We start from the raw sequence: 13,972 nt of genomic DNA on the forward strand, positions 1-13,972 counted from the left end.
TGGGCAAGGAACATGGGAAAGCTGGCCGGAGCCCCATCAAACTTCTCAGGCAAGGCCACTGGGTACTTGCCAGAAGCCGGGGCGTCGGCCCCAGGAGCCGGTAGGGCGTCCAAACGCTGCTGTAGTGCCGCAACCACGTTACTGAGCTGCTGCACGGTGTGCGTCAAGGCCTGGTTCTCCTGGGCTATTGCCAACAATGTAGCCGCTTGGTCAGCCATGGCCTCTGAATCTTCCCGAACGCACCCCAACAAAGAGGGAGTGCGGGTGTGGCGGGAGCAAACTGTGCTGGTCCCAGGGGGGATGAGGTATTATTACCGTAGGCCAAGATCAACAGGGAGCCGGGCAGGTCAGCAGGAACGGAGGTAGGGCAGAAGCAGGAGTCTAGGTGGGGAAGCAGGAACACTGGTAAGGCAGAAGCAGGAATCCAGGCGGGGAAGCAGGAACACTGGTAAGGCAGAAGCAGGAATCCAGGCGGGGAAGCAGGAACACTGGTAAGGCAGAAGCAGGAATCCAGGCGGGGAATAGGCACACTGGGAGTGCCAAACAAGGACTGGGTAAAGCAGATACTTCACAACGACGTTGCTCCCGCAACCTGAGACCGGGCTGCCTGACCTTTATCTTCTTCTAAGGCCGGGGGCGGTCCCGGCCCCCAGAAGCCCCGCCTCTCTTGGCCTTAAGGCGAGCACTCCTCCTGGGAGACACCAGTTCCCTTCGCCTCTCTGCCCTAAGCCTCTGCAGATCAGGAGAGGCCGAAGGGTTACTGGGTCCTGGAGGAGGCTCACCTGTAGCCACTGAGTCTTCCAGCACCTCTGGGGCCTGAATGATTTCACCTGGTGCCTGCTCTTGAGTTTCCTCAGCAACTAGGCCTTGCCCAGGTTCAGCCGGCCCTGGAGGCGGGGACTCCTGTGCCGGCTGGGGTTCCTCCGGATCGCTCTCAGACTCGGAATCCCAGGCCATCACACCTTCCTTCCCCACAAGGCGGCGGTAGCGGAGCCCCTACACAGACTCCTGGACAAGCGGGCTCCTTGGGTGTGGGGCCAGCGCCAGGAGGCCGCATTCCAGGCAGTCAAGGACTTGCTTGTCTCAAACTCGGTCTTGGCACACTTCGACGAGAGGCTGCCAGTTGTGCTAGCATGCGACGCCTCACCCTATGGCATTGGCGCTGTCCTGGGACACCAACTCCCGGATGGAAGAGAGGTACCGGTAGCATACTTTTCCCAGACACTCAACGAAACCGAGCGGAACTACTCGCAAATCGACAAGGAGGGTCTGGCAATCGTGAAGGGAGTAAAAAAAATCCATGATTTCTTGTACGGGCGGCCCTTCACCGTGGTGACTGACCACAAGCCGTTGCTTGGCTTGTTTGCCCCCGAAAAGCAGACCCCCCAAGTGCTGTCTCCTCGCGTCCTCAGGTGGTCAATTTTCCTTGCCAGCTACCAGTATGCACTGATTCACCGCCCTGGAAAGGCGATGGGCCATGCAGACGCCCTCAGCAGGCTACCACTACCGGAAACAGGCCCCGACCCAGCACCTGCACAAGAGGTTATGAGCCTGGAGCTGCTTCCCGACCGCCCCATTCAGGCACAAGAAGTTGCACACCATTCGAAGAAAGATAGGGTCATCTCCCGGGTCCTGGACTGGGTGTGGAGGGGATGGCCCAGCAGCAGCCCCGGGCCAGAATTCGCCAGCTACACAACCCGCAAACATGAACTGTCAGCCCACAAGGGGTGCCTGTTATGGGGAAGCAGGGTCGTTGTTCCCCAGCCCCTCCGCAAAAGGGTCCTCACAGCCCTACACGAGACACACCCAGGGGTAGTAAGAATGAAGGCCCTTGCCAGGAGTTACGTGTGGTGGCCGGGGATCGACGGAGAGATAGAGGCCTGGGTCAAACACTGCCAGGCCTGCCATGAATCCCGCCCAGATCCCCCAAGGGCCCCAGTCCAGTCATGGGAGTCCACCCGAGCACCATGGTCACGCCTGCATGTGTACTTCGCTGGCCCCTTTCAGGGGAAAACATTCTTCATAGTGGTGGACTCCTACACCAAATGGCTGGAAGTCGCACTGGTACCGTCCACTTCTACGTCCGCAGCCATCCGGGTACTACGCCGGCTGTTTGCAACCCACGGGCTCCCTGACACTCTCGTCTCAGACAACGGGACTGCATTTACGTCAGGAGAATTTCAAACCTTCACAGTGCAGAACGCCATCCGCCACATCCGTTCGGCGCCATTCCACCCGGCCACCAATGGCCAAGCAGAACGCATGGTGCGGACCACCAAGGACACCCTTCGCCGCATGACGCAAGGGGATTGGGAGTACCGCCTTGCCACATTCCTTCTAGCACAGCACAGCACCCCCAGCTCAACGACTGGCCGGAGCCCCGCTGAACTACTAATGGGTCGGCGCCTTGCAATCAGATTGGACCGCCTTCACCCCGATAGAGCTCAGGATGAGGTAGTGGTGGGGGAAGGCAGGAACCCCCGGACCTTCACGGCCCAGGACCCAGTGTACGCAAAGAATTTTGGGGCAGGCCCTGCATGGGTACCTGCCACAGTCACCAGGGTCACTGGCCCCGTGTCGTACGAGGTGCTAACAGATGGGGGGCAATGCTGGCGCCGCCACTGCGACCAGATACGGCGACGATTCCCGGGAGAAAACCAGGAGGAGGAGGACAGGTCAGAGGAGTCCCAAGGGAACAGTGGGGCAGTGAGGCCCATAGAGCAGCAGGGGCAAGCAGGAGAGGCAGAATCAGTAAATACAGAGAGGACCCGTGAGGCCGAAAGGACACCGGAACCAGAACCACGACTGAGCGAGCCGGTTGCACCAGACCAAACAGCCCCATCACAGCCAGCATCTGTGGAACACGAGCCAGAACCCGAACCCCGGACCAGGGAACACCACAGGCCGCAACGCACACGTAGGCCGCCGGCGTACCATGAGGACTATGAATGCGACCTCCCAGGCAGGACTGGAACTTAGAGGGGAGGGGTGTTATGTACTGAGTCAAATAGGATCCAAACTGCAGCAGTCTGATTGGTCCTAGAACAATAGGCTCCAAAAGGCAGCAGTCTGATTGGTCCTAGAACAATAGGCTCCAAAAGGCAGCAGTCTGATTGGTCCTAGAACAATGCAGCAGTATGATTGGTTAGCAGGAACCACCCAATCATGCTCCAGATAGAAGTGAATCCACAACCTGATTGGCTTACAGTAGAATTCCGGAATTAGCCAATCATGTGCAGCCCATTGTGTAAATAATGTATATAAAGCAGATACTCTGAGGGGACATTCATTCATTCCTCCTCACCACTATGAGCTGAATAAAGAGCATGAAATCACTTTGCGACTCTGAGTATATTTCAGTCATTTAAACAGAAATACAACAGATTATACCAGAGTGCAAAACAAGACTGTGCCCAGGTGACCTGGGTGCTGGCCTGCTCAGTCTACTGTTAATGTTGTTGTTTAGTCGTGTCCAACTCTTCGTGACCCCCTGGACCAGAGCCTGCCAGGCACTCCTGTCTTCCAGTCTACTGTTAGGTGCTGTTAACTGCTGATGGGCAACTTCAAGTCGCCTGCTCTCCCTTCTTAAGGTTCATAGGGTGGTGTCCAGTGCTAGTTCTCCTCAGAGTAAACCCACTGGAGTTAATGAACAACATGAAGTTAGGTGCACTCATTTCAATAAGTCCACTCTTGAGTAGAACTTAGCTGGACACACAACCCTAAATTTTTTAAACCACAAGTGGTTCGCAAACTTTCCCCACCATGGACAACATGAAAATGGTTGAAGACCCCAGAGGACCACTTCACGATTTTCCTGCTTGCTGCAACAACTGCAATGCACTGTGCTAGATGCTGTGCGATTTTTGATTGCAATGTTATTGGTTCTCTTCTTCCTTGTATTGCAGTATGATTTGAATTCTGTAGAATTCATATTGTAAATGTTCTTTACAGACATGCCGGGGGTCACCTGGATGAAGTTTGCGAACCTCTGCTTGGAAACCCCTGGAACAGACAGCTCTTCAAACAGAAAACACCTTCAAACAGAGGCCTTCATATGCACTTTGTTTTTGTTTTTTATAATTTTTTATTGGGTTTTTATAATTTTATACATATAAAACATAACCATTTCAAACATTAAAATACAAGGTTCTTTTAACCTTCGGACCTCCTTGCCTCCCTCCATGGGTTCCATGTTTAAGTTAAAAATAGCTGCATCTTTTACCATTATCCATCTATTTTATAACCATAACTACCATAAGTAAATCCACATTACAAGTATCATTACATCCCTGCCAAAGGTTTTAACTGTTTACAGCGGTCTTTTAAATAAATTACAAATTTACTCCAGTCTTTAAAAAATACATGATCTTCCTGGTTTCGGATCTTCCCCTTCATCGCCATCTCTGCATACTCCCACCAGTTTCATCTGCCATTCTTCTTATGTTGGTATTTCTCCTTCCTTCCATCTCTGGGCTAGTAGCATTCTCACTGCCGTCGTTGCAGACATAAAAAGTCTTTTATCCTCTCTTGGTATGTCTTCACCTATTATTCCTAAAGGAAAGGCTTCTGGGTTTTTTTGTTAACGAATGTATTTTTAAACATTTTATTTAGTTCATTATATACTATTTCCCAGAAAGCCTTTACCAATGTACATGTCCACCACATCTGGTAAAAAGTACCCTCCTTCTCTTTAGATTTCCAACACAAATTGAACTTGTTTTGGACATTTTTACTCAGTTTTACTCAGTGTTAGATACCAGTCATATGCACTTTGAACACATGATGTGGTTCATCTTATCCCATATTGGGCTGTGCGTATGATAAATGGAAAATACTGGAGGTGAAATCTATATAGAAAGAATGAGACCCACCCGGATTCTCCCACTACTCCAATGCCGGGGGGGGGGGGTCAATCTCACCACTAGTTCCTCTTGACAATTTTATTGTGAATAAAATTAGCCTGCTACATTGCTGTCATAGTCTGTTTTTTAATAGCTGGGGATCTGTTCACCTAGCAGCTCCCCTGAGTGAAACCCCTCCCGTTCATTAGGAATGGTATGATCCATGCAAATCACTCCTCCAGCTGCAGTGAGAAAGGGAGTCATTCTCCTTCTGACTGAACAGAGAGAGGAAAGCAGCAAAGAGACAAGTCAGTGGTTGACAGATTGGGTGAGAACAGATCCACCAATGGTCCTCCGAATCCCTCTGCGTAGAAGTGCCAGCTTCACCCCAGACCACCAGTCTGGGGTGGAGGCACCCACTCCTTCACCACTGAAAGTGGAAGCCAATGTGGTGGTCCTTGGAGCAGACAGCGTGGGAAAATCAGGTGAGTTCTGTCACTGGGAGAAAGTAAACGAAAGGTGAGCCAAACGATGGAAACCTGGAAACTTGATGCTGCGAAACACCCCCTCAAAGACAGAAACCCTCTATTTTGGGGACTTCTCAACTTGATCTTCATGCAAAACTTAAATTTAACGTGTGGAGAGTTCTCTTTTGCCTTTCACAAAAGGTAGCTAGGGTGGAAATCAACTCAGCAATGTTTTGTGAGTTTGATATTTACAGTACACAAGAAAAGTTGCATGATCCACTATGATCCAGTTGTATGAGCCAATTGCTAACCTCTCATCAGATTTGCTAAATGATATGAAGTGCAGAGGGAAGATTGCAGTATTTCACAGCTCACTCAAATGTCTTTTTTAAAATTATTTTTTGTTTCTTAACTCTTTCGCAGTATATATTTCCAGTGGACCTCTGTGCATGTTTGCTCAGAAGTAGATCCTGCTGATTTCAATGGGACTTACTCTCAAGTAGACGTACAAACGATTGCAGCCTTACTTTAAAGAAACTCAAATCTGAAGCATAATGATTGCATCCATACATGAAATATATTCTATAATTTGTCAATAGCTGCATCTTTTTTGTGTGTGAGTTTTTGCATACTAACTTGGATGTTAATTGAGGCATTGCTAGCAAATGGCCTGTAGGCAAACAAAGTGACCATCTTGTCGTAGCTAAGCAGGCTTGAGTCTGGTTAATGCCTGGATGGGTGACTGTGTGGGAATTATATTTATGTCACCTTGGGTTCTATGGTGGAAGAAAGGTGAAGCAGAAATGTAAGAAATAAAGAAAAAATAACAGCCCAGTCATATGCTTCCCCAAGTGTTACGGAACTCGGTATGAAGGAAATTCCACAAAAATTCAATTGAACTTAGAAATAAGGCTGCTCTCCTGAATACAATTATTAGGGAGCAAGCTCCACAGAGTGCAGTAAGCTGGTGTGCATGTAACTCTAAACCAAACCATGGTTTAGTGCAAATGCACAAGTGTGAAGATTCCCAGAAAGAAGATCGTGTGTGCTCCTTGCCCATTTCTCCTCCTTCTGCATTTATGTGAGCAAAGCCATAATTTGGCTTACTGTATCATTTGAGCCGCGATTCTTGATTTGTCTCCTCCAAACAGTGAGCTGCAAACGAATGAACAAACCTTAGCTATAAATGGTCTGTCTAGATTCAGTTACAGATAGGTAGCCGTGTTGGTCTGCCATAGTCAAAACAAAAAAAATTCCTTCCAGTAGCACCTTAAAGACCAACTAAGTTAGTTCTTGGTATGAGCTTTCTGTGTATCTGAAGAAGTGTGCATGCACACGAAAGCTCATACCAAGAACTAACTTAGTTGGTCTTTAAGGTGCTACTGGAAGGAATTTTTTTTGGTCTGTCTAGAATGAGACAAACCACAAGCTCGGGTTCAAATGGAAAGCTAAACCAAACCATGGCTTAGGCCCAGGTCGTATGGTGGCAACAATACCAGGAGAGGAGTTCCGCAGGTTGCAATTCTCCTCAGGTGTTCATGCTAAGCCATGGTTTGGCACAGCATTACATGCAAACCAGCTCAGTGGAACTAAACATGATTGGGATTGTGCTATAATTATAGATGTTTACAGGGGTAGCGACCTACAACTGTGCAAACATCTTTAATTGGAAACGGCCATTAGCACATGGTTATAAACCATGTGCAAAATTATGCTTTTGGCTCTGTAAAACTTAAGATTTTCTCCTCGGGGAAAAAAAAATAGCTGTCAGATCAGCTACAAATCCAGCAAACTTAATTTTGATAACTTTCATATTTGCCGGTTTGAGTTTGTGTCTGGGGTGGTGTGGTTTTGTTTTGTTTTTCTGAGAATAGAACAAAGGTCCCCCCCCCCCCATCTCAAGATCTGTCCTACATAACAGCTACAACTCCCACTCTTTTTCACAGCTTTGACAGTGCGCTTTCTCACTAGAAGGTTCATCGGGGAATATGGAGACATGGGTGAGTGTCATAATTGCATCATTGCACGGACAGATTTGTGCCTGTTAATTTCATGCCACCCTTGGGGAGGCTGGATGGTTGGAAAAAACAAGAAAAAATCCCAATTGCAAAAATTGGATGCTGTGCAAAGGGCTGGGTTGTTTCCTTCTGCCGTGAAATGTGGAGCAGGAAGGGATGGGTAGATCGGAATACCATCCAGTGAGGGGATTCTATGAAAAACCAGTGCCAGCATATGGGATTCTCAGGCAGCTGCCAGAGTCTGTCTCTGCGCTGATGCCTGCTTCTCCAAACTTGAAACCAGCCCTGGGACCTCCGTGCTGGAGCACATCTTCTTTGCATGCAGAAAGTTCCAGATTCAATCTCCTGACATCTCTAGGTAGGGCTTGGACACCCTAGTCCAGGGGGTCAGCAACCTTTTTCAGCTGTGGGCTGGTCCACCGTCCCTCAGACCATGTGGTAGGCCGGACTATATTTTGGAGAGAGAAAAATGAACTAATTCCTATGCCCCACAAATAACCCAGGGGTGCATTTTAAATAGAAGCAGACATTCTACTCATGTAAAAACACCAGGCAGGCCCCACAAATAACCTAGAGATGCATTTTAAATAAAAGGACACATTCTACTCATGTAAAAACACGCTGATTTCTGGACCGTCCGCAGGTCGGATTGAGAAGGCGATTGGGCCGGATCTGGCCCACGGGCCTTAGGTTGCCTACCCATGCCCTAGTCTGCCAGTCAGTGTGGGCAGCACTGAGCTAGGTGGGCCAATAAAGGAACTTCCTATGACCTCTACCATTTTAACATCACATGGTGGCTCCAACATAGCACTACTCCTGGGCACTATGGAAAATTAAAATGGTAGCTCTAAGCTATCCAGCACTGGTTGTAGCATTATCAACAAAGCCAGAGACGTCCATCCAGGCCCTCCAGGACCTGGATGCTGCTTTCCCCAGGGCCTTTTCAGTCCTCCAGCTGGTCCAGATTCTTAGCCTTTTGCTCAGCTGCCACAAGGAGGCCACTTATAACTAACACTGCATAGTAGCTGCCTCCACACAGTGCACCATTTTGTGTGTACAATCAAACCTTGGTTGTTGAACATAATCCGTTCTGGAAGCCCATTCAGCTGCCGAAATGTTCAACAACCGAGGCACGGCTTCCGATTGGCTGCAAGAGCTTCCTGCACTCAAGTGGAAGCCGTGTCAGATGTTCGGCTTCCGAAAAGCATTAGAAAACCGGAACACTTACTTCTGGGTTTTTGTCTTTCGGGAGCCAAAACGTTCCAAAATGGAGGTGTTTGGGAACTGAGGTTTGGCTGTATAAAGTTGCCACTAAGGAGGAAGGAGAAATCTTGATTCATAGAATTGTTGAGTTAGAAGGTACCCTGAGGATTATCTCGCCCAACCGCCTGCAGTGCAAGAATATGCCGCTGTCCCATAGAGGGATCGAAACTGTATAAAACTTTTCAGTTCTCGTTTCTTGCTTTACGAGGCTGCCAGTTGCTAACACCTGGAGAGGTTGGAAAGGGAGTGGCAGAGGAGCAGACACAGAGAGGGGAAGTGAGAGAACAGAACTATCGGGAGTGGCTTTTTGGCAAACCTGAAATGTATGCTTTTCCCCCACCCAGAGTCTATCTACACCCACACTTTGGCAGCGGAAGGCAGAGAGATCCTCTTCCACATCTGGGATTTCCCTTGCTCGCAGGTGAGGGGGTTATCCTACACTATCACTGATCAGAAGGTTGGCGTTTCAAATCCCTGCAACGGGGTGAGCTCCCGTTGCTCTGTCTCACCTCCTGCGAGCCTAGCAGTTTGAAAGCACGGCAGCGCAAGTAGATAAACAGGTACCACTGTGGCAGGAAGGTAAACGGTGTTTCCGTGCGCTCTGGTTTCCATCACGGTGTTCCGTTGTGCCAGAAGCAGTTTAGTCATGCTGGCCTGGAAAGCTGTCTGTGGACAAACGCCAGCTCCCTCGACCTGAAAGCGAGATGAGTGCTGCAATCCCATAGTCACCTTTGACTGGACTTAACCATCCACACTATCACCTTCATTTGACTTCCAGTACTTATGCTCTGCCTTTGAACAGCTATGACAAAAGGTTGACAAGAGATTCATGGGCAGTGCCATGATTGTGGGGGTTGGGGATTTTTTTAAAATAAGAAAGTAAACTATTTAAAACAAATGCAAGCGAGCAACAGTTAAAAATATAAATATTCCCAGTTGATCTCAGTTAGTTCCCAAAGGTCTGGCAGACGATCAGTACCTTTAAATTACAAGCTTCGTGCCAAATTCCTGTGTGTGTGTGTGTAAAACTCCACTTTCTAAGGCCCCATCTGCCCTCTTATATCACTTTAACAGCCGTGGCTTTCCACAAAGAATTATGGGAACTGTCGTTTGTTAAGGGTGCTAAGAGTTGTTCCCCTTCACGGAGCTACAATTCCCAGAGTGGTTTAACAATCAATCTCTCTTCCCAGGGAGCTCAAGGAATTATTGCTCTACAAGGGGAACTGGCGTCTCCTCTTGATAAGAGTGTAGCAAGTTTAAAAGCCGTGTGTGAGACTGTTGCACAGGATTAGTCTCTTGAGAAGTACCTGACTACCGTAACTATGGGAATTCCGGCCAATGGCATTTGTTTCATGACTTGAGCTGATATGGGATCTCAACCAAACTGAGGATGTAGATGATATGATTCTATGGTGCTCCTCTGAAAGACTGGCCTTGTTAATGTTATTTTATTGCATCTCCTGGGTTCTCAACTTATTTGTCATCTGATTAAATTAGATTACATTTTAGTCACATGAGCTTCAGTCAATAACTGAATAAATCTGCATATGTGAAAAACAATAATTGTGATGAAGAAGATATCATTATTATTATTTCTTTCATATTGGGTTGGGAGGGCTCAATATGTTGCTGCAACTCCCATCATTCTTCACCATTGGCAATCCTGCTTGAGGCTGAGTCCAACAGCATTGCAGAACTCCAGGTTCTCCAATCCAGCTTAGAAGATACATCTTTCCTTCTCTCTCCCCGCCAAGGGGATGCTTTATATTTGCAGACCAACTGTTTAATAAGGGCATTGTTTTTATCAATAAAAAAGAGCAACCAATCAATAGACTAAACATGGGAACCCTTACATTTTCCTTCCTTTTCAGGAGCGGACAGATGAGAGTTCTTCTGAGGACAAACGCATCCAGTGGGCTGATGGCTTTGTCTTGGTCTACAGCATCTGTGACCGAGCCAGCTTTAACAGTGTGCAACCCAAAATCCAGTTCATCAAGGCAGCCAAGGAAGGACCAGCCCAGGAGAAAGTGCCCATTGTCATTGTGGGCAACAAGCGAGACTTGCATCACCGGCGCACGGTCTCCAGCGAGGAGGGCAGGCTCCTGGCTCTCTCCTTAGACTGTGAGTTCTATGAGGTGTCAGCAGCAGAGGCCTACCACGGGGCCCTCGTGGTCTTCAACAGCCTGGCGGAACGCATCTGCGAGGCCAAACTGGCCGTGAAGAAGGGCACTGGCATCCGTAGCATCGTGAAGAGCGTGTCTGCTGTGTTTGCCCGGAAGAGAACAGACTCCATGTGAGACATGGTGGAAGATGGTCCACCAGGGCGAACAGGGTACTGCCCCACCAACCTCAGTCTGCCGTCAGCCAGCTCCCGCCTGCCTGCCTTCTTATGTATGACCCATCAGTACAGGCTCGGACTGTCAGTGGCTGTGGCGCCACCTACTGTTGGTCTCCTTGCCTTCTGTCCTACCAGTCCCAATGGGGACCCACCACCACTAGTGAGATGGACTGAGAATATGAGAAACACCGTGGCATCCAGCCTTCACTGCCTGGAGTAGGGTATCTCATTCTTCTAACCCTGCTCCATAGGCAGGAGTCGCCAGGGCAATGCGACTCAATAGGCAATAAAGTGATTCCTTGTGGTGTTGAAATACAAGAGGTGCCAGGCTGCCCTTAAGGGGGGGATGAATGTTCCCTTCCCCCTGAACTTTCACACAGTAGGAATTGGATCAGGGGCAGCTAGTTTCTTGCCCAAGACCCTTGATTTAAACTGGGGGGTCCTGCATTTCAATCTCCTATATTGATGCACGAGAGCTACTATAAAACCTTGGTTTTTGCACAGGGCCATATCTCTAGACCAACCTTTCTCAACCTTGGATTCCATATGTTGTTGGACTACAACTCCTGTCATTCCTAGCCAGCATGGCCAGCATTCAGGGATGATATGGGAGGTAGTTCAAGAGCCCCTGAGAACCCAAGGTTCAAAAAAGGCTGTTTTGGACCGATGGCTGAAAGAGACGACGGTTGCATCCACATCATATTTTTAATTCACATTTAAAGCGTGCCCTCGCCCTTCAAAGAATACTGGGAACTGTAGTTTGTCAGGGGTATTGGGAATTGTAGCTTTCTGAGAGGGGGCAACGGCAGCTCCCATGATTATTTGGGAGGGGGCCATAAAGATGCTTTAAATGTGTGGATGCAACCGTCCTACATCATTTTACATCCCATGGCACAGATGGGAATTTCACTCGATGCATGGGATTGCAAATTTCATTGTCAGCTCTGGAATAGGAATAACACTGTACAGAGCTATCTTACACTGAGTCACCCACCTGGCCCAGTACATCCTAATTTGGCTTGCTGGCAACAACTCTTACAGTGGATTCCCCAGGTCTGGAGAGGCCAGAGATTCAGGTGACTTCAGCACGGTCACCTCTGGTGGTCCTTCCTCTGCATAGGTGGCCCCCAACAGACTTATCAGGACTGCTGCAGGCCCTGGGGCAGGGGTTGGGTGTGCCCCGACATTTTAATTTCCGGTCATGCCCCTGAGCAACGTTATGGGGCATTGTGGGAAATTAAAACCCAGCTGCGGTCTCCAACACTGGTGGGGCTGCTTGGTGATGCTGGACCTGAACAGTAGAATCTGGGACTTTATTCATGCAAAGCATTCCCATCTCTTAAACTCAGTGGAGGCTGAATGGGGCAAGCTTATATGGTATGATCTTAGCCTCTCCCTGTACACGTTGCTGTCGAGTCCTCGCTCCTCCCGCCTTGGTAACAGCAGTTTGGAAGAAGCATACTGTCAGCTGCGTGTTCTGAGCAAAGAGGCAAGAATCTTTGCCAAGTCTTCCTCCAGCCTCCGGTTCTGTCTTGCTTGCTTTCGACTTGACTGCTTTACTGCTGAGCTGCAGCGATGTGAGTAGGTGCCTGGAACTCCATGTCCTAATCAGCCACCCCTCCCTCCCGATCCGTTGGCTGGCAGCAGGCAGCTGCTGTTCTTAAGTGATGTACAGCACACGCCTGTGCAAAGGGAGACATGGCTTCCTTCCAGGGCCTTGTGTGGGTGTGGTAGGTCTTAAATAGCCCGATCCCAGAGAGGAGCTGGAGCTTGCCTTCTGCTGGAAAATTGTCCCCGGGGCCCCTAAGAAGCGATGGAAAGTGCAAGGAATAGGGAGCAGTCGACTCCTCTGGCAGAGAAAGGAGGTTGCAAGGAGATGATATGCCCTTTCACCCCAGATGCACAGGTTGGGTTGGGCAGTGGCTGTTCAGTGCAGAGGGAGACGCACTTGATATGCGCTGTTAAAAGCAATCCTTTGCAGGCAAAGGAAACCAGTCCTCAGTTAGCAGCCTAGTGGAGAGAAGTTACAAGGTCTACCTGCAGTTGGTTTCTTTGGAATGAGATCGCAGTATACATGGTGTTGAACTTCAGCTCCCATCAGCTCCATGGCCGGTCATCAAGAATTGGAGCTTTTGTCCAGCAATACCTTGGGGTGTGTGTGTGCAGGATTCGCCACTTCTTTTCTAGTGTTGCAGCTTACAACTGTCATTTCCACAAAGCATAGCCACTTCCTGAATATATGTGTGTAATTTCAAGTCACTACCATGTGCTCCTCTTTCTACGGTGAGCTGAGAAGGCTGAGTGTGTAAATAAGATGGATGTGGCTGTTTCTAGACTCATTTCTGTGCTGGTACTTTGCTTTTGTGCACAAGGGAGGAAAATAAACACAAATGCACCTCTTGTTCAGGCAGTTTTGGGGTCATCTTTTGTTCTCAACAGGGTGAGGGAAAGGGAACATTCCTGGAGCCAGCTGACAAGGGGCAGGGCAGCTGTCATACTGCCCAGAAAATGGGCAGAGAACAAGATGTTTATTTGTTTACCCGGATTTCTGTTTTTGTCCATGCTAGAAGAAGGAATACGCTGTAGGGCAGGGATGGGGAACCCAATTGTGGCCCTCTAGGTGTCTCTACCTGGCCCTTGAGATTCTCCCCCTCCTAAGACCACATGATCACAACCTCCTTGGATGTTTTTGTACTCTGGTACATGCCTGGATGAGGGATGCGGGTGGCGCTGTGGGTTAAACCACAGAGCTTAGGGCTTGCCGATCAGAAGGTCGGCAGTTCGAATCCCCGCGACAGGGTGAGCTCCCGTTGCTCAGTCCCTGCTCCTGCCAACCTAGCAGTTCGAAAGCATCTCAAAGTGCAAGTAGATAAATAGGTACCGCTCCGGCAGGAAGGAAAACGTCGTTTCGGTGTGCTGCTCTGGTTCGCCAGAAACAGCTTAGTCATGTTGGGCACATGACCCGGAAAGCTGTCTGTGGACAAACGCCAGCTCCCTCGGCCAGTAAAGCGAGATGAGCGCGCAACCCCAGAGTCGGTCACGACT

At 49.1% G+C, this 13,972-nt stretch overlaps 1 protein-coding gene across 1 annotated transcript; it reads left to right on the plus strand.

Annotated features, from left to right (window-relative positions):
- The first annotated feature begins 5,088 nt into the window (after positions 1-5,088).
- LOC309356652 (ras-related and estrogen-regulated growth inhibitor-like protein) lies at positions 5,089-11,245 on the plus strand. The gene is made up of 4 exons (XM_081888207.1): positions 5,089-5,326; positions 7,255-7,308; positions 8,934-9,010; positions 10,461-11,245. The coding sequence occupies exons 1-4, from the start codon at positions 5,188-5,190 to the stop codon at positions 10,884-10,886; spliced, it is 696 nt and encodes a 231-aa protein (XP_081744333.1). The 5' UTR covers positions 5,089-5,187; the 3' UTR covers positions 10,887-11,245.
- Positions 11,246-13,972: the final 2,727 nt, after the last annotated feature.

Source organism: Podarcis melisellensis (assembly GCF_964234715.1).
Source record: "Podarcis melisellensis genome assembly, chromosome: 14".
NCBI lineage: Eukaryota > Metazoa > Chordata > Lepidosauria > Squamata > Lacertidae > Podarcis > Podarcis melisellensis.